The sequence below is a fragment of the Rhipicephalus microplus genome, chromosome 6 (assembly GCF_043290135.1).
Source record: "Rhipicephalus microplus isolate Deutch F79 chromosome 6, USDA_Rmic, whole genome shotgun sequence".
NCBI lineage: Eukaryota > Metazoa > Arthropoda > Arachnida > Ixodida > Ixodidae > Rhipicephalus > Rhipicephalus microplus.
The window spans coordinates 43,291,414-43,318,966 of NC_134705.1; the positions used below are offsets into that span (position 1 = coordinate 43,291,414).

Sequence of the window (27,553 nt, forward strand, 5' to 3'; positions counted from 1 at the left end):
CTTTCTTTTCTTTCTTCCTTGCTTCTTTCCTTTCTTTCTTTCTTTCTTTTGTTTTTGTTTCTTTGTTCTTTCATTCGATCGTATTACGCACTGTCCTAAATGATTTCTTTCTCCGCCCTCCTAATTAGGTCTGAGACGTAGCTCTTAATGGCTATGTCAAGAAAATCAAACAAAAATATCTGGTTTCCAACTATGTGCAGCAATTTTAAGCGAGATCTGATAAGGATGCCATTCATGGAAGTCAAATTTCCCCTTCGCGTTCGGCAGCACAACTCTTAAAGTGCTTAAGCCAACCAAGACAAACATGTGTTCAGTTAAGGCAACAGTAAAGTGTGGTAACGTGAAGTGACAACACCCTTTGATGAAGCATAAGATTAGAATATCGGAAACGGCTGCTAGCCGCCAACTCCTCAATCCAGAGAACTACAGTTACTGGAAAACGGCAAGCACCCGTGCTACCACCATACCATCGTGCGTTTCGGCATGCTCGTAAGCGCCGATATTTTCTCGTACGGTGCCGTCGCCGACATCTTTCAGCTATACTACACCTGAAACTTCAAGAACATTTTAACTTCACCTAAAAAAGAAACCGCTAAAGCGCAACCGAGACCCCTTTGCATCGCCTTCTCATGCGCTTGCCACGCTTCGCCTTTCGTTAAACACGTCAACTGTGCCAACTGTGCGTGTTTCTTAAATACGCTGTGGCTCACTTTGTTGGTGCTGTGCTTCATGATAATTTATTATGCCAGATCACCATGTGTCGAGTACGCCTGTCTCTTCAAGTCCATTCACCTAGTTGCGCACATCACAGGATGTGACGCTTAGTTTCATTATATGTTTGAGCCACGAAACACAAGATATATTAACGCAACAACTCACATTACATGAATCCTGAATAGGTTTGCTTTTTTTCTGAGGCGCATTCACATAACACGATTAACGAAAGATCGGAGACGTTTACGCACCGTGCTGGTGGCAGACTGCCAAAAAAAAAGGAAACGAAAACATCCACAAGGACCGGAAAGCGCTATCTTCTTCCCTCCGTCTTCCTCTGCCTCAGAACAGGTCTACCGAAAAACTGCGGTGTGTGAGAGAACCAGTATCGAGCCAGGGAAAGAACAAAAAAAAATGCATAAAGAAAATTTGGCTGAGAAGAGATTTCTTGGCAATACGCCAACCCATGATCCGAAGGCGAGCTCCGTAACTACTCGTCTGTCCAAGCACGCCCGTAGAACGCAACATAGCATTATATAGCATAGCATACCAAGTGGGTGAGAAAGTGAAGTGAAAGCGAGGAGGAATCAAATAGAACGAGGAAGAGAAACGCATTCCTTAGAACGAAACATAGGTACAAACAGATACAAAGAAAGGGAAGGAAAAATTTAAAAAATGACCAACACAAAGAGCCAGAATCACAAAGAGGGTATTATTGTATAATCTAGCTCACAGTTCTGTAAGGTAGATTTTCATTTTTTTACTGTTTCTTGCTACACGACACTGTATTTATTTTGCCTTTTCTGGAGACAGCTCTGACACGCAGTGCCACATCAATATTCGAGTGGTCACCCGTTCTACTGCCATCATGGACGCCTTTATATTTATTGCTAGACTGGAACGATTCCCGGGCACATACTGCATGATAAAGTAAGAGTTTAAAAGGGCTGCATATCGAAATTTAAATGAACATGCGTAAATGAATTCCTCACGGAAAATGTTGCATATTATATTAAAAACGTTATTATCTGTCTAGTTCACACATCATGCAAAACTAAATATTTTTTTTACACACAAGAGCTCATTCTGGGGACTCGTTATTTGTTACAAATAATAAATATTACCTGAAATACCGTACTTACCAGCATCAACAATATAGTTGGCCTGATTTGAAGTTGTTCCGGCCGTAATAGTAAATGTGACATTCCTCCTGGAGAAAAAAAAATATGATTGTTAGGAATGAGAAGATTGTAGCGTTCGCAGAATAATAAGAAAAGGTGTACTCATTCAATGATTGTTGGTTATAAGGTTAGATAAATAATGGTTGTATGATATAGACGATGTTCCAAATATCACGCAGCACGATTTCAAAAAATAGATGAACGTCATTGATAGAGGCATACTTATTGCATATTTTTCCTAGTATACTGTATTAACCACCACCAATATTTCTTGAATAAGGGCTGGTTGACACGTCATACTTATGTGTCACACTCGACGAATGCTAGCCTAATCATGCAAACGTCTTTCAGACAAATATCATCATCAGCCTGACTACGCCCACTGCAGGACAAAAGCCTCTCCCATGTTCCGCCAGTTAACCTGGTCCTGTGCTTGCTGCTGCCAATTTATACCCGCAAACTTCTTAATCTCATCTGCCCACCTAACCTTCTGTCTCCCCCTAACTCGCTTGCATTCTCTGGGAATCCAGTTAGTTACCCTTAATGACCAGTGGTTATTCTGTCTACGCGCTACATGACTGGTCCGTGTGCATTTCTTCTTCTTGATTTCAACTATGGTATCCTTAACCCCCGTTTGTTCCCTGTTTGTTCTCTTCTCTCCTCTTGTCTCTTAAAGTTACACCTACCATTTTTCTTTTCTTTGCTCGCTGCGTCATTCTCAATATAACATATACAGACATATATAAGCATGCTTAAATGTCATCTAACAGTGCTTTCTTTAGCAACGTATAAATTGCATGTTTTTGTTTTGTACAGCTGAAGAAGAAAGCACACGAAATATGAAAAGTAACTTTCTAAACTTTCACTGGGAAAAAAATGGCTGATTCAACGTACAGTGGGAATCGATGATATGCGAAGCACGAATATGGAATGTAGATATGTCACTTTAAAATCAGCACAAGGTTACGAGGTCCGGGTAAATGATGCCGTACTTGACTTCCGTGTCATGATTATCATGTTTGGATCTGTCGTTTACTGTCGTCTTCTATTCACGTCAGGTGATGCCAAGTTTAATATATGTGGAGATAGCAAAACGGCTGCGAGCGCATCATGAGCGTAGCATGCAGTCATGTTGTTACATGACACGCATCTCATGTTTATCATGTTTGCACCAGTATCATATCTTCGTCTTCTAATAACGTCTCGTAATACCAAATTCGGTATATGTGACGCTAGCGAAACGGCCGCGAGCGCACCATGAGCGTGACATGCAGTCATGTTGTTACATAACACGCATGTCATGATTCTCATGTTAGAGTCTGTCGCTTGTGTTCGCCAGGCAATCATGCCATACTGTACCAGTTCTGCAACATGCCATGTGAACGAAACCACTGCATGAGCTTCAGGACCTTGAAATGTAAATCATGACATTGATGACATACATGTCATGATTTTCATGTTATGACTAGTCGAATATGTTGTTCATGCAGGGATGTTTCGCCCTACCAAGTTTGGTACTGATACCATATCGGAACAGCCAGGAGAGCAAATGTCTTAGGCGGCTAGATATATAGATAGGTACGCTCAAAGTAGCCAAAGTTCGCTAAAAAATGCTTCACATTTAAAAGTGGTAGTTCCGCCTCGACTGGCTATGTCACGGAAATTCTGTTTGAGGTCGCTGCTTCCTGATGCATGCTGCAGTCTAGCTACATAAAATTTTGCAGATTTCGCGGGTTTTCATTATTATCCGAAGAAAAACTAGCACGCATCTACTATACTCTCTAGAAGATAGCAGAGTTAAATGTCATTTGAACATGCCTGCAGACGCCTCACTGACGGTTTAATGAATACGTGAATATTTGTTAAGTTAGAAAAGTAAAAACGATGAGCTACACAAACATAATTAACAAAAAACTTAGCAGCAGCCACTGCAGCATACTGGTAAATATGCGCAGTAGTTGTGCATTGCGTAGCGATAGTTCTTTCCTTTTTATTCGTGCTGAGTTTTATTTGGAACAACCCTAGTTATATTGGGACACGCAGAAAGCAGGTGCACGAGTTGGTGCATTTACGGTAAATATACCTGATGCACAAGCAGCAGATAGGTGACGTCGTCATCTTTTAGTTCCAGCAAGCGTCCTCGTTCTCTTTACCGCAACAACGTCCTCCCAGCATGTTTAGCTCCTACCCGGTGCAAATCATGGAGCATCAGTTAATGTCGGTATACACGGCTTGAGTCTGGCGACGTGAAAAATGTCGCTGCTCCCGCGAGGTAGCACAGACATGCCAGCTGGTTAGAACAAGTACGTCACGCGTGAAAGTTGGCGTAGGATCTTGTACGGCCCAGAGTTACGAAAAAGAAGTGTTTTCCACCAAGCTGACACGACGCGAAGGCATCTAGGGGAGGACAAAGGAACAAGAAGAAAGTGGTGTTTCTCGTTGCTGTTAATAGATGCGGCAGGCAGAGGACCTCCGCTACGAAGTTCCGTACTTGTACCCCGCACCTCCACCTTATGTCACACCAAGAAAGCAGGCGCGCCAGTGCATAGCTGGTTTATAAATTATGTTGCCTGTTTGAAGTTCGAGCAAGCTTGCTCGTGCTTTTTATCGCAACGGTATGCTTATACGACCACTAGCCCTGTTGGGCAAGAACTTATCATATTGCAAAGGCTCATAAAAACAGTTGAATTTGAGCTTAGGACGACGTAGCGAGCAAAGGTTAGGGAAATGGTATATGTAACTCTAGGCTACAGGAAGAGAAAATAAAGCGTCAGCGAAATAGCGGGTGTTAAGGGTGTGATTCCTGACATCAAGAAGAAGGAAAGTGGACATGGGCTGGGCATTTAGCGCGTAGGCAGGACAACAGCTGGTTGTTAAGGCTAAGTGACTAGATTCAAGAAGATAAATCTTTTAAAGCAGGTAGCACAAAAAAAAATGACACAAGTGGGGAACAAGTAAGCGAGATGAGTGCTATAACTAAACAAAGGCTAGTCCCATAATGTATGCCACTTTATAAAAAATCAAAACACTACAGTGTCATCAAAGAATGAATGACTGATACAACATTGAATGTCGTCGCGCCAGATCACCTTGATCAGCTTCTCTAACAAAGTGGTTACACGCAAAAAGGCTACGAAATCATACGCGCTATAAACTGAAGATTGTTGAAATAGGGCACCACGTTTTGACTGTCTTATACTTTATGGCGCGTTTGAGTTCGTAGCCTTTTTGCGTGTAACCTCTTTGTTATAGGAGCTGATCGAGATGATCTGGTGCCACGACATTCAACGTTGGATCAGTCATTCTTTGTTTGGTGACAATATGGTGTTTTGATTTTTTTTTATAAAGTGGCATGCATTAGGAGAATAGCATTTGTTTAGTTTGAGTTTAGCGCTCATTTCGTGAACTTGTTCCTCGCTTGTGTCGCCGTTGTGCTATCTGTTTTAACCAGAAGTCTTAAAAAGCTATCCATTCTTGTAGGGTTGAAGTTACACGCCATTCTACTAGGCTACTCTCAATGTAGTGCGTAACAGACGACAGCTACACATGGCCCTGATTTGCTGACGAGCCGTATTTCCCATCAAGTATATGCCCAAGAGATTATCTAAATAAACATTAGAAAGTGAGCACATTAGTTTTAGTGGAAAAACTTAGGATAGGGGTGACGAGTTACTTTATAGTGTTAGATGCAAAACGATGATGATTGAATGATTGCTATGTGTGGTTTAACGTCCCACAACCACCATATGATTATGAGAGACGCCGTAGAGGAGGGCTCTGGAAATTTCGACCACCTGGGTTTTTTGAACGTGCACCCAAATCTGAGCACAGGGGCCTACAGCGTTTCCGCTTTCATCGGAATTGGAGCCGCTACAGCTGGGATTTGATCTCGCGACCTGCGGGTCAGCAGCCGAGTACCTTAGTAACTAGACCAACGCGGCGGGGCAATGATGATGATTAGGGAAACGGGAGGCAAAAGAGTGGCAAAGAAACAACCGTTACTTTAACGAAATGGCGTTTATTTAGGCTGAAGTAACTCAAACTTCTGGAGAGACAAGAACATGGCGTCTCTATAGTTGTACAGCCGTCCCTTTTATCTCTGCTCTCGGCCCCAACGCACAGTCGCGCCCCCGCGCTTACTCCACGGGGTTTGCTTCGGTGTCACATTAAGCTCTGGCCTCCGGCCGGCTCTCCTCGCGTGGTGATCGTGGCCTGGCGCCATCTTTTTATTTCTGTCTTGCACAACAAGAGCGCGTGCCCTCGGCTGTCCTGCCATTACCAACCATCCCGTTCGGAGTCTTTCTCTTACCCATCCAAATCTATCTCGTCCTGGTTCCACAGCTTAAAACTGTCCAGTGGAGCGATGCTGCTGCATGCTTTCCTCTCACGCCGTGCAGTGAGCAGCCTCTCGATTCGATATATTGGCTATCGGGTAGTTTTCTGTGATTATATACAGTCCTCTGTATTTCCGCTTGATTCACCCCAATTAGTAGGCTCTCGCACGAACAATGCGGCGTCCCCTGGTTAGTAAGAGGTTGAACGTTTCTTGTTGTATTTTCAATGTTGTTTCATTCAGTCTTCGCGAATGCTCGCTATCCGCAAAGGAAAACGGACATGGGCGTAACCTCACGGGTTGTCCAGTTGAAGTTATTTTTATCTTAATATTTGACGCATTGGGGCGGCCAATGTCTAAGACGCTGCCAGCAACCCAGTCACGATACTATTCTATGGGTAAGTCGAGTTTCTCATTGTGCTCAGGGGTGACGCTTGGGCCCGTTTTGACGTTCGCGATTGTCGTTGAACTAGGTTACGTGGCACTAAGCTTGATTTCACGTCCTGCACCGGCCTTTCATTGAGATAGCAGACTTCCAATGGCTCAAACCACTCAGTGGCTTGAATATTTCCTTTCTGGTCCGAGAAAAATGAAACTGAGAGCAAAGGCAGGAAGGTTAACTAAGCTTGGCTTGGTTGGCTACCTTATACTTGGGATGGGGGAAAGGGGAAATAGTAGACAGAAAAGAGATAGGTAGGAAAAATAAGAGGAGTAAGGAAGAGATGGATAAATAGTCAGTCGAGACTACACGGCAAGGTCTCACGCTGTTCTTTCATAGGCGCTCGTGAAGTCCGGTGGTCCTTAAAAAGCACACGAGAGCTTTCGTGGCTGTGCGCGTACGGGAAACAGTTGGCCAAGGTCCCAGCTCTTCTTTTCTGTAAGTGGTCGTGAATCCAACTGACGGAGCTTGGTTTCCGTAGCATGCCGTTCAGAGTGGTATGCTTGGAATTGTCATAAAATGTGCTCAGGCGTCTCCTCGCAGGCGGCAAGCAAGTGATTGTAGTCGCCTTGCAGCGTCTGTTCTCCAGAGCGGTATGGGCGTCTGCAGGTCTAACGTTTTTTATTTATTTATTTTATTTTCGATACTGCCAGTCTCATACGAGACCAAAGCAGAAGGGCATCAGTTCTTGGATACACAGTACAGTTTTCAGTTTCACGTTTGTACAGCGGCATATTTGTTGGAACGTCTAAGAGTGGCTGGAGGCAAAAAAGCCTGTATGGCCCCGAGGCAAAATTCAGTAAGTACATTCTCAAAAAGTGGCGTTAATTGTATACAAACACTGAGCAATCGGTACGTACTTAAAGACGGCATAGAAGACAGCTCTTATCTAGTAGATAATACAACACTAGTTGTACACAAACACGAGAGCACTAAGAACAATACACCAGAAAAATACTCACTTAGGTTACTTTGAACCAGTTGCTGCACCCAGCAAAACTAATTTGTTTACGTGCGATTGAACGCGAACATTTATTCCACGAAAAATGACCGCTAGTAAAAAGACAATACAACACTAGTTGTACACAAACACAGGAAGACTGAAAACAATACACCAGAAGAATACGCACTTAGATAACTTAGAACCAGTTACTGCAACCGGCAAAACAAATTTGTTTACGCGCAATTGAATGCGAACATTTATTCCACAATAATAATCACTAGAAAAAAACAATAATACGGCTCATCAAAATAGAAAAAGATAACTGAAAAATTATTTGCAGAACATGTCCTCGATTTGTGAGGTGAACTTTGACAATGATTTTATACTAGTAATCGAGGAATCTAGACTATTCCATTTTCTTATTGACAGGGGAAAGAATGAATGCCTGAAGCAATCGCTGTTCAAGGTGTATTCTATAATGGTGAACGCATGTTTGTGTCTTAGTTGTCTGGGTTCTGCTAGGGAGATGTATTTTGATGCATTGATGCGGCTGCGGTTATGAAACAGGTTGTGTAGAAACTTTATTCGTGCCAGTTTTGCTCTTGCCGCTAGCGTAGGAAGACCGCAAGATTCTAAAAGGTTAGTGGGCGAGTCGGTACGTTTATACTTGATGTAGATAAACCTTAGGGCCTTCCTTTGTACCCGTTCTAACTTTGCGATATGAGTGGCACATTGAGGGAACTAAATAATGTTGGCGTACTCTAAAATTGGACGAACGAATGTTGTGTAGGTCAAGAGCCTAGTTTGTGTCGGTGCAAGTGGGAGACGCCTCCATAAGAAAAAAATGGCAGCATATCCACGGAGTGAATGATGGAGAGTGGGGCGAAGCATCCATCCATCCATTCGTTCTTGCTTCCGTCCGTCCATGCGTGCGTCTGTGTGGGCGCCCGTGCGTCCATCCGCCCGTCCGTGCGTGCGTCTGTTCGTGCGTCCGCACGTCCATCTGTGCGTCCGTCCCTGCGTTCGTCCATGCATTCACTCCTGCGTCCGTCCATGCGTCCATCCATCCGTGCAGCCATCCTTGCGTCCGTCCATTCATCTGCCTGTGTGTCCGTTCGTTCACCTATTCAACACTACAAGTACCACCATCTCGCATCTTTTCATCATATATTCCTCATATAGAAGCACCACCATCCAGTGGACATTCCAAGGACTGAACGAGAGGAGGCACACGCACACTTTCCTACGGCTTGCACTTCATGTCTACTTCCCACCTTTAACCACCTCGAGTTCATGGTATATACTAGTTCACGGTATTCATGGCACTGCAGCCCAACGCTCGCTAAACCTTTCTAGAACCAAGGAGGTTACACTCAGCGAGTATAACGTAGCAACTGTTTCTTGTCAGATAGTGCTCAATGTACAAGCCAATCGCTGCTAAGGGGTAATGAGAGACAGGATAATTCGACTTTTAGTTAAATTCCCCGCTGTGATTTTTTATTGTTCAACAGCGCACTGAAGAAATCTCCCATCGGCACCACCTTTGAGGTCAAAATCTAAGACTGGTTACACACTACGACTACTATTACTACTACTACGAGGGACGAACGGATGCATCTTTAGGAGCTTCGCCCCCTAAACAGCTTGCGAAAATCGGCATCTGTGACGTTATTTGTGTGTGCTTCCCATCTCAGATCGGAAGTTAATGTGACATCGAGATATTTCTGCAGCGTGACTCTTTGTAAAGGTGTGTTGTTTATGGCGTAAGAGGGTGCCTTTTTTCTGGTCACCATCATACAGACTCTTTTTGTTAAGTTTATCGACATTTGCTCTTCTTCACACCAGTGAGCAATTATTTTCCAATGAACTATTTAGTGCCTTGTGGTCACCGCTGTCTTTAATTTCCCTGTAAATAACGCAGTCATCAGCGAAGAGCCTAATTTTGCAGTCTATGTCAGCTGTAACGTCATTTATATAGATAAGAAATAATAATGCCCAAAGACAGAGCTTGGGGCACACCTGACTTTACAGAAGCCGTCCCTGATAATGGCCTTCGTAAACCACAAACTGTTGGCGGTCGCTAATGAAATTTTTTACCCAATTCATAATCTCTCCACCCCCTATTATGTTTTCCTGTTTTGAAATAGTTTGGTATGGCAGACACGATCGAACGCTTTCGATAAATCAAGCAGTATTATATCTGTTTGGGAACGGTTATTTTTACAAAGGGAAAGATCGTGAACAACATCAGTAAGCTGGGTTACAGTTGATAAACCTTCCCGAAAGCCGTGCTGGTGGGGTTAGAGAAGGTTGTTATTTTTTACAAAGACCGTTAAATGCTTTAGGATTATATGTTCGAGTATTTTGCATGACGTACTCGTGAGCGATATTGGTCTGAAATTACAGAGAACAGCTGTATTTCCAGTTTTATGTAATGGAATAACCTCGGCTACTTTCCATTCGGATGAAAGTTTAGCAGTTTGAACAGATTGGCGATATATAATGCCCAGGTATTTACTACACCATTCTGCATATCGTAACAGAAAATTGTTGGCGATATCTTCAGGGCCGCATGCTTTTTTGGGGTCTAAGTTCAGAAGAAGAATAAAATACCCTCATCAATTATAACTAATAGTTCAATTGGCTTTGCGAAAATTGGAATATAGGTGGGAGTGATACGGTTGTCATCAGTGGAAACAGATTGGAAATAGTTGTTGAACATATTGGCCTGACTCGTTCATTCACTATTGGTTAGAGATGAAGTTGTGTCTGTGTCAGGCCGAAAGTGTTTCCAAAATCGATAAGGGTTGTTCTTAATGCATTCTGTTAGCGCGGTGGCAAAATATTGTTTTTTAGCGAGTTTTGCCTTTCTCTTGAAGTCTGCCATAGCACTTGCCAGGTTTGACACGCGCACTGAATTTTTGCTTTTTTATGACATAACGTAGCCTTTTCGATTTGCGCTTGACCTGCAATACTCCGTGCGTCACTCAAGTCAAATCAAATCAAACTTTATTTCAGGAATGCATACATTTACATGAATAAAATTTTACAGTACAGAGGAGGTCCCTAAGTTAGAAAACTGTCGGGGGGACCTCCGTTAGAGAATAAGTCAAGTGCGATAACAATGCAGCAAGCAGTGAAAAGCACTTTGCACGAATTAAACAAAGAATGGTTAAAATTTCATAACAACAAGGCGAGAAAAAGTTCTGTGTAACAGCAAGTGGTATAGTGAGTAAAAGAAATACTAAAATTAGGAGTAAGGCATGACGGCAGAGTTTAGAAAACACGTTTTGTGATTAGGTACTCTTTAAACATTTTGCGAAACGAATAGAATGTGGGACATAACTTTATTTCAAGTGGTATGTTGTTCCATACGGATACATCTGTAAACTTAAGAGTTAGTTTTCCATAATTGCTGCGCACTTTAGGGAGAGAGAAATTGTGACAGGCTGAAAACCTGGTGTTATTAGTATTGACAAGATGTTGTGTGGATAGCCCTTAAACACATAGACCATGATAAATGAGGCGGTACATCAATATAGCTAACTTTAGAGTGAATAAAAGATTAATTGGAAGCACGGAAAAATAAATAGAGAGTGGCGTAGAAGGCGATTCAAATGGAGCGAAGGCGATCAGACGTAGTGCCCGTTTCTGAAGATGTAGAAGGGGCTCCAGGTGACTGGCATATGTATTACCCCAGGATGAAATGCAATAGGAAAGATGGCTATAAATATATGCATAGTATAATGATAAAATATAGCGTGACTGAAAATAAGGGCGGGCTTTAATGAGAACATGAATGCCAAAAGAAGCTTTTTTTAATATTGAGAGTACATAATAGTTATATTTCAAATGCTTGTCTAGTATTACGCCTAAGAACTTCACATGATCCGATACGGAAATAATATGGTTGTTAAGAGATACGGAAACTGGTGAGGGAAATGTGTTCTGTGCGGATGAAAACACCACAAATGTAGTTTTAGAGGGATTCATATAAAGATGATTGTTAACACACCATTGATAAATATTACAGAGATCGGAGTTTAAGCTACTTTCAAGTTCAGCAGTTGTTTTCTGGGATGTAAAAATAGTAGTGTCATCGGCGTAAAGAAGACAGTTAGTATGGTTAAGGGAACTAGGTAGGTCGTTAATAAAAAGTAGGAATAGAAGAGGGCCTAGGATTGAACCTTGAGGGACGCCCATGGTAACTGGCTTAGCAGATGACGCAATGTTATTGACATAAACTACCTGTGAGCGATTTGTTAAGTAATTGCGAATGAACTGCAAAGCGGGACCCACAATTCCGAAATATTCAAGTTTACACAGAAGGATCCGGTGGTTAATTGTGTCGAAAGCCTTCGTGAGGTCAATAAAAACTGCCCCAGTAAGTAATCCATCGTCTATGGCTTGTTTAATTCGGTCAGTAAAGCTGAGCAAGGCGAGCTTTGTCGAGTAGCCAGGTCGAAAACCAAATTGGTGGGGAGAGAGTAGGTTAAATTTAAGCAGATAGCACATCAAACGCAAGTAAAAAAGCTTTTCGATTACTTTGCTAAAGAAAGAAAGTACACAAATCGGACGGTAATTATTAGTTGACAAACGATCGCCCTTTTTGAAAACAGGTGTTATCTTTCCTACCTTTAAAGCATCAGGAAATGCACCTGCTTTGAACAATTTGTTAATTATTTCAGCTCAAATAGGAGACAGTTCACGTCCCACGAGCTTTATCTTAGACGGGTGAATGGAATCTAAGCCTGGCCCTTTGGTTTTAAGAGATGACATGATTTGAAAGACTTCGTCTACAGATGTAGGACGTAAGTAAAAAGACTAAGGTGAACGAGATAGAATGGGAAAATGAAGGTCAACTAGTGAATCGGGGGAATTTGATGCAAAAGTATCACTGAAAGCATTAGCGATATCGAGTGGCTCGGTAAGGGAACGTCCATCAACCGTTATTTTTGATAAGCATGTGGTCTCGCTGCTGTTCAAGAATTTTTTTTAACCGCCAGTTTTTCCTGGTATCATTACCGTTCTTATCTATTTGTTTTTCCTAATACTCGCGTTTGGACCTCTTGAGCAGCATTGAAAGTATATTTGAATATCTTTTTAAGCGCGTTTTTAGAGAGCTGTTTGAAGGCTGAGATTTTAATTTTTTTCGCATGTTTTCCTTTTTAGATATGGAATGCAAGAGGCCAGGAGTTATCCATGGGTTTCTAGGCGTGCGAAACCAATGTATGACGGTACTTGTGGTTGTGCATTCTGCAATGAATGCGCTTATTTTTGCCGAAAATTCATTAAACGCTTCCTCGCCACATTCTTCTTGTGCAACAAAGTCCCAGTCAGCATTACGCACTATCTCAACAAATTCCGCTGAGTTGAATACTGTCTTGGTATTATGCTTATATTTTATGGGGATACAGGCATCAAGACAGAAAAATACAGGATAGTGGTCGGTGAATAAATAGTCAATAACCCCGAACTTCGAATCAGCAAAGATATTCGACAGTGCATGGTCGATTAATGTGTTAGACCCATTCATATCACATCTAGTCGGGGAGTCAATCAGACATTGTAGGCCAAAACTAAGAAAACAGCGAACATATTCCAAGCAAACTGGAGTGTTAGTATCAAGGATATTTATGTTTACGTCACCGCAAATAACAAAGTTTTTGCTTTCCAGGGTTAGAGTAGCAAGGATTCTTTCAAGCTGCACGCAAAACTAAGAATTCGAGGATGAGGGAGAACGGTAGATGGATGCAATGACTGTATGACGATTGTTCAATGGCCGAGCAGAAGATTCTACTTCAAGCCAAACAGACTCCCAATTAATGTTGTCAAAAAACAGACCCTGACGGCGTTTGTATGGTATTGATGAAGTTATTAGGACTGCAGATACGCCACCACGATTTGTGACACAGTGACAATATTCGGATTCATAGCCTGGCAAAGCATACAGATGCCCTTCGTCTGCCGACAGCCACGTTTCTAATAGGCCAATTATAGAAAATTAGTGTTCGACAATGGAAAGGAAGGCTACAAGGTCGTCATAATGCCCTCGAAGGCTACGAGTGTTAAAATGCACGAGCGAGAATGCGGGTGTTTGCTCAAGAAGATGTTTTGCTTCAGCGCAAGAGAGCATATTAGTAGCCATAATGAAAACAAAAGTGTTCCTTAATCAGTCGGCATGCCTACGATATGATTGTTAGGTCATCCGTGTCAGCGATGCTACGGATTACGTTTGCGTTACCTTTTAGCCTTTAGGGGAATAAAATTGGTAATACAAAATGTGACAATATCCTTAAAGCTCGACCAAATGTGATTCACATCAGTCAATGGATTGACAGCCAAGGTTGAAAACTTATCGAATTCGTAAGCCAAGTAGGCGAGAATGCTAGCATCATCAGCTTTATGAAAGTGTCGTACCTTTGTTACTGTTGATCGTGATGATATGCTAAATCCTAGCTTCAATTTACTGATTGGTACTTGGTGATCAGAAATCCCTGAGACGACATTAACGACGGCTTCATTTAGTGGAAATTGGCCACTAATCAAAATAACATCCAGAATTGTTTTTGTTTCCTCTATTCTCGTTGGTTCTAAAACAATCTGCTGTACACCGAAATTTATATTTAAATTAATAAGTGTCTCAGATGACTGTGACGTGTACTGCATAGTGTTCAAGTCTATATCAGGAAGGTTGAAGTCCCCCATGACAACTAGGCGAGAGTTGTGAGCATAACATTGAAGAAAGGTTTGAACCGCTATAGTAGAATCATTCCCAGAAGAGGGGCTTGTGTAGACACACCCGGTAACTATGTTAATGCCATCGCAAATTATTTTACAGAATACCGCTTCAGCGCCCAAAACATCAGGAATAGCGTCAAAAGGAATTGACTTGCTTATCAGCAGGGCTACGCCACCACCACGCGTGGGCCAATCTTTCTGAATTACTGCCTAGTCAGGAGGAGCGATTTCATCATTGAAGATATCCGGCGTCAGCCACGTTTCGGTGATAGCTACCATGTGTGATTCTTGATCTAGCAGTAATTGTTCGAGGCATGAAGTCTTATTTACTATGCTGCGGGCGCGCGTTTACAGTTAGTAGTGTTATTTTTTCGATTGAGCGTTCATTGCAGGAATACAGGCCTTGTTTCTAGTATCTGCATTCACGACGCGACATGGTAAGCAATAGTCACGCCTCTCTTGGCACCTGGGTTGGTTTTCCACAAAAACATCGGCGTTCGTTCACTGCACGTAACACAAAACTTTAAAAATTCAATATTAGCGTAGTTCGGCGGAACAACTGTCAACTCTTTGGCACAAAGCCAGGTGCCTCGGAAGATCAAGAATATTGATAGACTGGAGTGTGTCTTCATTTTCGCCCAGATTCTTCTTCTCTTCAAAGATACACATGGTGTTTTATCGTCTTACGACCACAACGTGAGGTTACGACCACAACGTGAGGGCTGCCCTAAAATTACAGGAATCGCCTGTGACTCCTTTGGCACGATCAACATGGGGTCGCAGGCTGTTGCTTGGTCGACTGTGAGGTTAACGTTTGTCTCACCACATGGCGTCACACATCCTGACCCATAGCCTCCAATAGCGAGTGGCTTCTCCATCATCGTGCATTCGATCCCAACCCGATCAGCTTTCTCGCACTGAATAGCGACACACTGACTGCCGAGGCCAACGTACGCTCTTACTTCGGTACTGTTAACTTTAACCAGCGTAAAGTATTTTCCGTTCGCCGCCTCTACTGCACGAATATTTAGATCCAAAACGCTTTGAAAGAGGCGCGGCCCACTCGCTCTTTTTTCTGAAGTTCTGGGCTGCCTGTCCACTTCAGTTGCAAAGGTTGCACCTTGCTTCCGCTGCAGACATGGGCAGTTGAGAGAGAGGTGACCGTACGTATAACAGTAAGACATCACGGCCCTCCTTCTACGGGAGAGGGGGCTTCTGTCTTTGGTTCAGAGAGTCCGGTCTCCCTTCTTAGACTTAGCTTACAAAAGATACAGCCTTATGCTTGCATTGTTACTGCAGCTTAGCGCAGCTTTATTTATGTAAAGCAGCTGACAATTTAAGCACAAATTGACTTACTGAACTCACTGTGAATGACGTTTTTTAATGCGCAGTTGGAGACGAAAATTTGCGGGCAGCGTCTTCAGAAATCAAAAAAAATTGAGGGGCCCTCAAGCTTTGTCTGTAAGAGTGAAACGCGATAGCTATATCTTGTCTCTAGTGCGTACTTCTAGCAATTAGTGCATACTTTTAAATGCGAAGCATTTCTTAGCGAACTTCGGCGACTTTGAGCGTATCTATCTATCTATCTATCTATCTATCTATCTATCTATCTATCTATCTATCTATCTATCTATCTATCTATCTATCTATCTATCTATCTATCCAGCCACTTACGTTTGAATGCTGTCGTGGTCACCCACTTAACTTGGCGTGAACAAAAATTAGCATGGAGGAAAAGATGATTTGACAAATATGACACGCTAGTCAAAACATGAATAATGCCACAATCCTGTCGCGTACGTCATCAACCACTTTCAGCCAGACAGTGGCACATACCCATGGGTGGGTATATGCCACTCATATGCGGGTATGTGCCACAGGTCATTGACACTTAGTATATATGCAGGAACGACGAGAACACACATGGGCAATTTCGAAGCGCAAGTGCTAGGTACCCGACATCGGTAGCGTCGACCCAATCAATGCAAAGAATAAATGTCAAGGTCCCAGCTGGAATCAAACCGAAGCATTCTGCGCGGCAATGAAGCATTATACCACAGAGCTACGCCAGGTCTTGCAACTACTTTTCAAATAGACGCTAGTCTTCGGTAAATGTCAATAGCGGTTGCAGTGCTGCCTGCCCAATTTTAAAAACATTACGTATGTAATCCTTTGATACAGCCGCCACGTCGGGTTAATGTCAATTTTGGTTAGTTGCCAAGCACTGAAGTTTATTATTGTAGCAGTGTCCAGGACCAGCATATTCGCGAGCATCAGAGCTTCTTATCAGATTCTGGTGTTGCTAATACGCATGTTCCAGTTCTCATCATCACGCAAGTGCACACAACTGGATATATAAGCATCTGCAACTCTTCAACATGTGTGTGCAACAATTGTACATATAATTAGTGTCATCACATGACATGTTGCTCAATAAAAAAATTGCAACACGGTCACCTTTCCCCCGCATGCTTCGCATAACGTCGGTACCCAGGTACGTTGGATCTGCCGAATCATTTATTTTATGATATTGCTCGAGAAACTTAAATCGTGGATTAGTACAATGTATTCAATATACTTCGAAGTTGCTTGGGTTAGTGAAGCTCTCACATCTGGCAGCATTTTGTGTTATGAGTACTATGTTTATACCACGAGCGTGAAATCGTTTCGAGCTTGCTATGCACCCGCTACGTGACTTTAAGTATAAAGGCACAGCCATATTAGTGCCGTTTGTAGCGGGTGGCCTGCTGTAAACCACGAATTCATGATAATTGCATGATCTGACGCCAGATCGCAATGTACACTTGTACGACGTAATTAAACAGTGATATGTCGTGTTGTACTGCGAAGCCTGTACACAGGACGTGTGGGTTTATAAATCATCAAGTGGTATTTCCAACCAGAGGAAGCAATTTTAACTATATTTCTAAGCAGATGTGTGGCTAGGTGGTTGAAGACCTGCTTGCCGTGCAAACTGTGTGGGTTTGATCCTCAGTCGTACCTGCAAATTTTAGAGGCGTAGCTTCTTAAGGTCGAGGCTTGTCCGTTGTCGGCGTTGTGCGCCGTAGCCGCCACTGACAATAACGCTGATAACGGTGAAGAGCAAGCGCGTTCCAGACGAGGCATTATCTTTCTGTCATTACGGCACAGCACATGCAAAGTATTAACTGTACGTCATGACGATGAACAAGGTAATAGTATATTCACGGACAACAACTGGCTTGTGGAATAGATGACGTCTTGATATACTCTGCGATACACTGCGTATGACTGGAAACAACCAACAATCACAAGGGGGACGTGCGCAGAACTCGTGTTTGCTAACTTCAGGCAAAATTTGATACCGCAAACAATAATAATGAAGGCAAAATGAACTTCACCACTCCACTCAACAGATCACTAATGACCAATAAAAAAGGTATATAACTGCACACCGATTGGCACTGATTTACACGTGGGAGTGGTCAATGTAATGGGTGATATAACGCTGGACAATCCCACTGCTTCGCCCATTCATAATCATTCATGTCGTTGATATGGCGTGATTCTGAATAATTATATTTGAATCTTTCTCGATTTATCGGTGACGTACAAGATGGTGACTTTTCCCTCGCAAACGACGCTCAGAACGACAACGACGCTGACGACGGCATTTATGCGAAACGAGCTCTTGAACGCTGTTACGCTAAAAGAGGTTTATCTACCCATATGTGTATCGTTAGGGCTCAGTCCCTAAGAGAGGATGATCAGAGGCTGGGCTAAAGGGTATGGTTACATATTTAAATGACCACGCGACAAAAACGGCCAGTGGGAGCACGCCATACAACAAAAGCTAAGTTTACTGCAAAATGGAATCCCGCGGTGGTCTAGTGGCTAAGGTACTCGAATGCTGACCCGCAGGTCGCGGGTTCGAATGCCGGCTGCGGCGGCTGCATTTCCGATGGAGGCGGAAATGTTGTAGGCCCGTGTGCTCAGATTTGGGTGCACGTTAAAGAACCCCAGGTGGTCGAAATTTCCGGAGCCCTCCACTACGGCGTCTCTCATAATCATATAGTGGTTTTGGGATGTTAAACCCCACATATCAATCAATCAAATGGAATCGCAAGGGTAAATATTGACTTCCATGTAACCATACGTGCAACATAAACCCTCCAAAATAAAAAATAATTTTGCAATAACACAATAAGTAATAAACAGCTCATAAACATGAACTTGTAATAGAAATTTTTTTTATTTCGTTGTTGTTTTCTCAATTTTTCGTTTGTTTTTTCGAACCCGTTTCGTTTTTTTTTTTTTTTGATACCCGAGTAATGAAATCGATGCCGTATTCCAGCATGTGCTTTGGCATGGCAGATTCACTAGCTTATCTAGTGCCTAATCATCTCTTTGTGTCATTTCTCTAACCTGTACATTACTCATAAAGTAACCGGCTTGATGAGCGCAATGTCACTCATGGATAGATTTTGAGCAGTTCGGAGCGCAAATGTTATAACGTGGTGCAAACGACTGACGTCGGCCAAAAAATGGAAGATTCATACGTATGTCTTGGGTGCAGTGCATTATATGTAAGGAGGAAAAACAGCCAAAGTATATGGTGCTGAAAGAGCTCCTTGTTACGTTTGTTGCAGGGTAACTAAGATATTTTGCACCCCCGCCTCTGTGGAACAAAGCTACCGTTCTCAGCTGCTTACTTTAATGTCGTGCGTTGTTCCCGGCTGCGGCGGTCGCAATTCAATGGAGCATAAATGGTAAAGGCCCATGAACTCTGTATTATCAGCGCCCGTCAAAGAACCCCTGATGGTCGAAATTTTCGAAGCGCTTCCCTACGACGTCTATCATATCGGTTGTTTTGGGACGTGAAATTCCAGATGTTATTATTACAATGTTCAGATGAAATAACTCCCCCAAATCCAACGATTGTTGATACTTCCGTAGTTGGGAAAAGACGGTATTGAAATTTACCTTTCTGTGCCTCCTTGTCCCCTGAGTCGCCAGACATAGGTGGCCGTCTTGGCTTCGGGGTCATATTCTGTACGTATCGCACTCAGGCACTTGAATGAAGTATCATTTGTCGATGTAGAAATGGCGACAACTTCTTGAAAGGCGGCTATTGTCTTCATAGAAAATAAAAAGCAGGAACGTTTACTGAAGATACCACAGAAGGTTTGTATTCATGTTAAACAAAAGTAAAATTGTCATTTTAGTATGCAAAATATATTGAAAAATCAACATGTCAAGTAGCAGTGCAATGAAATTTTACAGCAAATGACGATAAATGCTAAATACAATTGCGAACATGCTGTGAATTTCGGAATAGGATTGTCAAGCTTTTCAATTTTATGCTTGTTTTTTTTTTCAATGCCTAAATGTGCCAGACACTCCTTTCAGCTAAATGAGACTGCAAAACATGGGCGTGGAGTGCCAGCTTATTGAGCACTTTCAACCATCTTGTGGTAAAGGACCTGCTGAGGGGCATAGTTTCACACGAAAGAATGTATTGCTGCAAGTGGATGTGTGCCACATCACTTGAGAGGTTCAACGTGCCATCATCATTGCCCTTGTATGTATTCTATCGAGATTTGTGTGTATTGAGCAATCTTTAACTTGATCAGTCATAAATTATTGATAGTTATTATTGCAGCACATATCTACGCGTAAACTTTGACACTGCCGCACTCGTACTATTGGAATCTTCGTGGGTTATAACGCACAAAGATCTCGAATACACTGCTGCTTCACCACTCTCGTGAGAAATTATTTTTTGTAAACACCCAGGTTCTAAGCGGAATCATGTTTTGTATCCAAGCGCCACTGTTGCTCGAGTTTTTTTTTTCTCTAGCATATCAAGCGAACTTACCGTTTTTAACAGCCTGAATTTCTAAATACGGTTTTCTTAAAAACACGCAACACGGAAATAACTTGTGACTGTAGCAACATACGTAAGTGCGCACTGTGAGAGCAATAAACTTGGTCTTTTCACTTCACTCGATCACAAAATATTCTAAACTTTTACTACGTTCCCAAGCCTATAAGCGGCTTCAATGAGACTCGGAGAAGATCATTTAGGCTAGCGAGTTTCCCACCTGCTTGCATGGTAGTCTAAACAAAAGAAGCTTTGTAAAAAAACTTGGCTCATATGCGCGTAGGTGTCTGACTGCGATATAAAGCATTTCACAAGCAGCTCACTTGAATAAAATTCCCATTTGCTTTTAAACATTCTTTCTTTAAGATGACAACCATGCATTGAGAACATTATTGATGTTTTTGTAAAATTCATCTCGTTGCGTGTGTGCTGCAAGCTACGAAAATGAAAGGGCTCCTTTGTGTTCCCGTTTCGCTATGTTTGAATACCTGCAAAAATGGTCGTAATAGTCAGACATTTCACTCGGGGTACTTTTCAGATTACATAAAGCTCGGAATATTTCGTGCTTGTTATTGCCAGTGCAAAATTATGTATCGCTTGGACTTCGCGAGGTATTTAAACAAACACAAGAAAATTATTCAAAACATAAATAATGCTAACCATAACTTTAATTCCTGCCAATAACAAAGTGTTACAGCCACTTTCATCATGAGCAGCTGTGCTAATTTTACGCTATGCTTGAAATGTACTCAATTTTTCTTAGTGCTTCAAAAAAGCACATTACGGTTCAGTATTTTTCAAAGAAAATCACCCTGAAGGTATCCACTCGTTCCGGTGGGACGTTACGTCTTGAAGTCGCCGTTGCCAGTCCAAAAAAGAGCATGCCGATAGCAAGCTTCAGCCAAGACATACCGAAAATATGAGATGTGCTCGTGCCTCCGACAACAAGGCCGCCCGTAAATACTGGTGGCAACGTATAAACCACTTGCTACTTATACTAAATGCATTATTACAGAAAGAATAAAAAAATTATCATAGATCTTAAAACGATGCCTAAATCAGCTTTCTGGCCGTATGTTTTTCTGTTTTCTTCCTATCTACTGCGCTAGCGGATTACTAAGCAGGCTGCACATTGTTGACGTGTGCCTCGTCAACATGTCTTCGGCCACATGAGAGGTGGAGGGTGATAAAAGTAGCCGTATCAAATGAGCTGCCCAGAGCGCAAATAACTTGATATATGTGCCCTACTTAAGTTCCCTGTTTTTACAAATTCTTTCGAAACATTTAGGAAAGCTCCACATAGCGCTTAGCTTAAGCAATTTTGTTCTTTGTATCTATCGCAGACTGTTCATAACCCCGCCATTTTATCAGCTAAACGCTCCAGTTCTTTTTCTCATTCCCTGTGGTATATCTTTTCTTTCCAGTTCGTCGCTTGAGCTGCTGTCCAGCCCCGTCAGCAACCGACAACACTAGTGCCGTCTGAGAGAAATCTGCTTTGCTAAGCAGTGAAAAGCGCAGTGGTTTCTCCTTGCGGTGGCGTATAACCGACTCTAGCTGGCTGCTACACCCGTGCCTGGAGCCCATTTTCTCCTGGCCACGTCTTACCTGCGTCTTAGTCCTTCTTTGAAGTGCCTCTTTTCTCATGGCCACGTTTGCCCTGCTTCTTAGTCATTTTTAGAAGTGCCTCTGTCGAAGCACTGGGCGGCGCACATTGGTTGGATCTCTCACATGCTGCCAAGTAGCGCAGATACAGCGTGCTATCTTCATCGTCATGTTTTGATCACAGGCACCACACCACTCACGTACATCATCACAGATAGAGTATTATATGGAACACTCCTTCACTTCAACTACGGTGACGTTTACGACAACACAAAGACACTAATAATTTGTAGTTTACAAGTTAAATCGCTGTTACTAATTTATCTTAGTGATGTCTGCATTTCCTCTCACATAGGGGTTACGAGGACAGTAGCATATCATTTTAAAAGCAAGGACAACGCCGTACGCATTGCTGCTTTTAAAATGTAACTTACAAATGCGAGATTATTCATCCGCCAAGGCACCTATACGCCATAAAGTGGAAGTTTATTGATCAGTGTGCCGCGTCGCGATTCACGTTCGTAGTTTTCGGGCATGGCGATAATAGACAAAGGCAGTTTGCCGTACTCTAAGGTCCTGGCCAAACAATGGTCTCTCGAAATGCCATAATGACAATAAAGGCTGCCACACAGGCATGTTCAAAGGTCATTTCACTGATGTAACAATAAATATTGCATACACATGTTGAATCTTAACATCGAAAAATCAGATCTTCAAATCAGCAATATTACTGCGCAGGATATTGAATGTGAAATCGCTTCGACAACACGTCATTTAAAATTGACGTAGAATCCGCGCCGATATGGGTAGAGGCACTAGACGAAATAGCCTGTTACTTAGTTATAACATTTAACTTATTGCACATCTTTAAAGAGGCTATTGTAGGAGTTGGAGAGAAAGTAAATAACAACAATGAACACTCAAGAACAATTTTCTGAGAATCACTCATGTGTTAAGAAATGGATACTTCCAGTCCACGAATCCCAGGAATATAAAGTTGACGGTGAAAAAAATTATACTTACATGTCAGTGTAGGTGAAGCAGTTGCGATAAAAAGGGTGTGGTCACTCCTTGTATATAAAGGTCGGGGAAATAACTACCTAGAGTTTCCAGGCGGGGAGAATTGATTAGAGTGTAAAGAAATTTTACACATGGCATGCTTCACAAGTCCGGCGACACCTAGCAAGGGAAAAGTTGTACGAAGGAAGATCTCTTCCATATCTTCTGCATGCCGTCAACGAGCACCCGCGAGGTGCACGGTTGGCAGCTAGTTCAATTCTTTGGACATTTGTGCTGAAGAACTGCCTAAATTGCTCATATCTCTATTTCGCATTTAATACTGGGCACACGTGCATCTTCGCCATTCACACATAAGAGCATACATCAGATTGTAAATGACGACACAATAAAGTACTCTGTGCCCATGACAACCGACAAAATGTAATTAACGATGAAATAAAAGCCGACTCATAAGATGAAAAACTCATTTTTTGGGAGACTCGCAATACAATTTGGCCAAGTTTCCTTGTCTTCCCCCGTTTATTTTCCGAGATAAAGTTGACTGTCTCTTAATTACTGCAAACTTCCGATCACAAGACACCACATAACACGCTTGACCATTATCAATCGCCTGGTGGGATAGCTGGTATTCTATGTCCTATGCTTTAGTGCAAAGAAAAAAAAAGAGGACGCATTGCTAAATAAAAGACACGCCACAATCACGAATTGAATGATGATGAGTAGGCGAAACAGTGGTGTCATCCAGTGTTACCGTAAATCACCCATGACGTTTACCACTCACGCATGTAAATAAGTGACAAAGTGGGGTACAGTTATATTTAATGTGAATTGGTCATAAATTATATGCTATGTTGACTTGTGAATTTTCTTTTGGTTGAATTACTACTGCTTTGTGGTATCGCATCTAACGTGAAGTTGGTAGAGAAGAGGTGTGTGCACGTTCCCCTGGTTGTTGTTAGTTGTTTTCGGTCATACGAAATACATTGCAAAGCTTATCAGGACACCATATGCTGCTGAAGCCTGTTCTGATCGGTTGTTATCACCGCGAACAGCGTAAACATCATCAAGGCTAAGGAACACGCCAACAAGTCACCATTGACCTCAGGGTGCGTGCTTCACACTTAAAAGAAATTTAACAGTTATTTCGTGTTTGAATACATCCGATAAGCTAAGCCCATCAGAAATGGTATCTGTTTGATCTCGCTGCTGGCTTTCATGAAGGCGGTAGTGTGGAGAGCTAGTATTTATAGCGTCTGCTGCGCACGGTGGCGAAAACGACTGAATGAGTGTCTATAGGGGGCTCCACGCTTACGCTACCACTCCCCTCGAGCGTGCGCCTGTTCTCTTGCTCAGCACGCTAGCACAGCACAGGGAGCTTCAACGGTGTAGTGCTGTCTTTCTAAAGAATTCTGTTAAAGGAACAGAAGTAGGGGAGTCGTGCACTGAGGAGTGGAGGGCACAACGGTGAGAGCAGGGCCGCTCAATCTGCCAATGGAATGCGGCACGCTTCCAGAGAATCGGGGAGAAGGTTACGAGTGCGGATAGATATACCACGTGACCAAAACATTCAACGCCTGAATTTTCTTTGGGGGCAGCAGAAATGGGCTTCAAGTTTGTCAGTCACATGTTCGCCATTATCCCAATTTGCCGTTACAGAGTTTGTTTGTGCAGCGACGCCTCCGCCGAACATGGCTGCGCACACTTCGCAGCCGTCATCGTGACTACCTCAAACTGTACATGGGTAATTGCTATATTTGCCACCAAGCTTACCAAGTGAAAGAAATAAAAAAAAAGTTACGGGTAATGTGACGTTCAAAAGTGGCGTGACTCGTCGTACTGTGCGTCCTGTGCTTTTGAGGTGAGAGTACTACAAACTGCTCCCGCCTGCTCTCGGGGGCAAAAGCGCTCTCGCTATACCGCTGAATCACAGTGCTCGTACACTGGTTTGACCACTGAAACACTCCGGCCCCGACGAGAGCACTGTCAGCGTGCTGTTGAGTGCTCCTTTTTCTCAATGGTATTCGCCATAAAAATGGGGCTACTTGCACTCGCCGTGCTAGGCTCGAAGCTGGCCGAGCACGCGCCCACTCTTTTACGGCCTGCACTTTGTGTCTAGTTCCCACCTTTCACCGCTGCTAGTTCATGGCACTGCGGTAATGCGGCTCACGCTATGACTAGTCCATAATACTCGTCATACAGTCACATTATGCCATACCAATTTTGGTATAAGTCTCATTAAGGTGGCTAGATAGATAGATAGACAGTAAACAGATAGATAGATAGATAGATAGATAGATAGATAGATAGATAGATAGATAGATAGATAGATAGATAGATAGATAGATAGATAGATAGATAGATAGATAGATAGATAGATAGATAGATAGATAGATAGATAGATAGATACGCTTAATGTCGCCGAAGTTCGCTAACAAATGCTTGGTATTTAAAAAATGCACAATGACCACTCGAGTGCCACCCATGCAAAACGTGGCAATCCCAACACACCAGTGGCGGTGACCGGACCGGCCGGTGACTTAGCAGTGGAGAAGGAAAGAAGAAAATGCACTGGTTTGAGACTATGCTCCTCCTCTTTGTGAAAACGATCTACACAGCACTCGCGTTTTTTTAGCGTAGCAAAGCTGTAGCAAACATGCCCATTGAAGCAAATACTGACACACACATAGTGTTTTGTTTTGACCCTAAAATTTTCTCCAGCGGAAGCGAGTCTGTTTTTTTTTGTAGATTTCTTTCGGTGGCTCTCCGCAGGAGTGGAGTGCTCCGGTGGGGAATCCGTCGGTCACTCCAAATCCGCCAATGAATGACCCCAAAGAGCGCTCTAGTCGCGATAACATATACAAGAAATAAAACGGCATGGACCTAATAGTTTATTAGTATTGTTTTTGTGCTTCCATCATTTGTCTCTGACAAAGAGGTTATGTTGACAGCAGCACGCCATTATAAAAGGCCAAATCACGGCAATATTTATTGTAACCTTTAGATTGTAACTTCCAAAAGCGCAGCGCACTCATTCATCAGTTAGAAGAACTACACTATTGAGTATAAATTTATTGATCATTGGGTCACATCGTGGTCTGCCTTTAGAGACTGAACAGTGGATAAAAAACATACAATACGCGTCTTGAAAGCAGAAAAGCCATCCTAGATGTAGCGGTCATAACAGTGGGCAATAACAGACCAAAGCAGGGGTGCGAACCGAACCAAAATAAACCAGGAAAACAAAACTACCTTGAGGCATACTGTGGCAGGTGACGGTGGGGTGCGAATTAAAACTGTATTTCGCTAAAGAGAACCTGCTAGTAAACACGCGATTGAAAAGTTGCGTGATATTTGAAGAGGCATAAGCAAATACTCAAACTTAAAGAAAGCCACTAAAACATCAAGAAAGGATGAAAACTTTGGCACAGAAGCAAAAAGAATTCACACAGGATTGACTACGGAGAACTAACATTTATTTGAAAAAAAATGCCTCCTTCTAACCATGCAGAGCATGCATACCCTACTAAATCACTACGCTAGTCTTATTTATGCAAATCACCTCTCTTCGAGAAAGTTACTCTTTGCTAGTCGAAAACAAAGAAGGTGTGCTTGCAAAGTTTTGCAGACAAAGTTTCCAAAATTGGCATACCTTAATTGAAAATTTTTATGCTGGTACTTAGCGTTACCTAAAATAGATACATCTCCAAACAAATGCGTTAAACATTCTCAGGGCAGGTTTTTCATTTTTCATTTGAAGAGAGTAGGATTTTTTCGGACACAGGTGATTTGCATGAATAATAGTGGCGCATCGATTTAGTAAGGTGCGTTTGCGCATGCTCCCTATGGACTTAAAAGAAGGCATTCTTTTTTGAAATAAACGTCAGTTGTTAGTAGCCACCTCCAAGTCAAGTAGGCAAGCGGTGGCCCAGGGTAACCCCCACCCCTCCCCTGATATCAGTCCAGTGCGAAAATAACACCAGAGTATAGAGGCACAAGTACGAGTAGCGCCATGGGCGTGCGCATTTAAACAAACGAAAAGCTACCGCTATTTGAGAACTAACCAAGAACGGCTACCAAGGAACCTTTATTCTGAAAGCACGGAAACGCTTGCTGAGAAATTCAGCAGCCGGCGCGCTAATGAACCCCACTACAGCAACACAACTCACTCATATATATGACGCGTCAGCGTGACCACTGCCCATCAAGGAAAGAATACATCTTTGGAAATCACAAGCCTGCCACCACATGCTTTCTACGTATTGCCAAAGACCATCCTCAGAGAAAGACAGCCAAATGCATTTCACACACGGAGAGCTTGTAAAAGGTAACTTTAGTACGGAATGCAACGGCTTCGATGAGGCAATAACTCGTCTGACACCACTACCTTTTTTTGCGCTGCCTCTTGTCTTGAGGCAGGTGCCTGTGTCACTGAAAGAGTAAACGGTGTAAATAATTTGTGTGGTTGGAGCGCCCACCTGTTCAATGAGTAATATGCGGCCCTCCAGTTATCCATCAATATTGCCCACCGACAGAGGCGTCATAGTTCGCGAACTCGCCCAATACTCTCAGGAAAGTAAGCAGACGACCACTGTTGTTATTTACAGCATTGTACGTGTTCTGCCACATTATTCGCGTTTCCCTGCCGTTAGAAATTAGCAGAGTTTCTCGTTTTTGTGGTGCCTAAAACTTCTATGAACGTATAATAATTGGTTTAGGG

At 42.7% G+C, this 27,553-nt stretch overlaps 1 protein-coding gene across 1 annotated transcript in view; it reads right to left on the reverse strand.

Moving 5' to 3' along the window:
- Window positions 1-21,189, reverse strand: part of LOC119167652 (uncharacterized) — a 29,399-nt gene extending 8,210 nt beyond the window's left edge. The window contains exons 1-3 of the mRNA XM_037419167.2: window positions 21,026-21,189; window positions 19,314-19,465; window positions 1,857-1,924 (exon numbers count right to left, since the gene is read on the reverse strand). Of these exons, the coding sequence (XP_037275064.2) occupies window positions 1,857-1,924; window positions 19,314-19,465; window positions 21,026-21,124 (319 nt within the window). The 5' untranslated portion in view covers window positions 21,125-21,189. The remainder of the gene's footprint in view (window positions 1-1,856; window positions 1,925-19,313; window positions 19,466-21,025) is intronic.
- Between the last annotated feature and the right edge of the window lie 6,364 nt (window positions 21,190-27,553).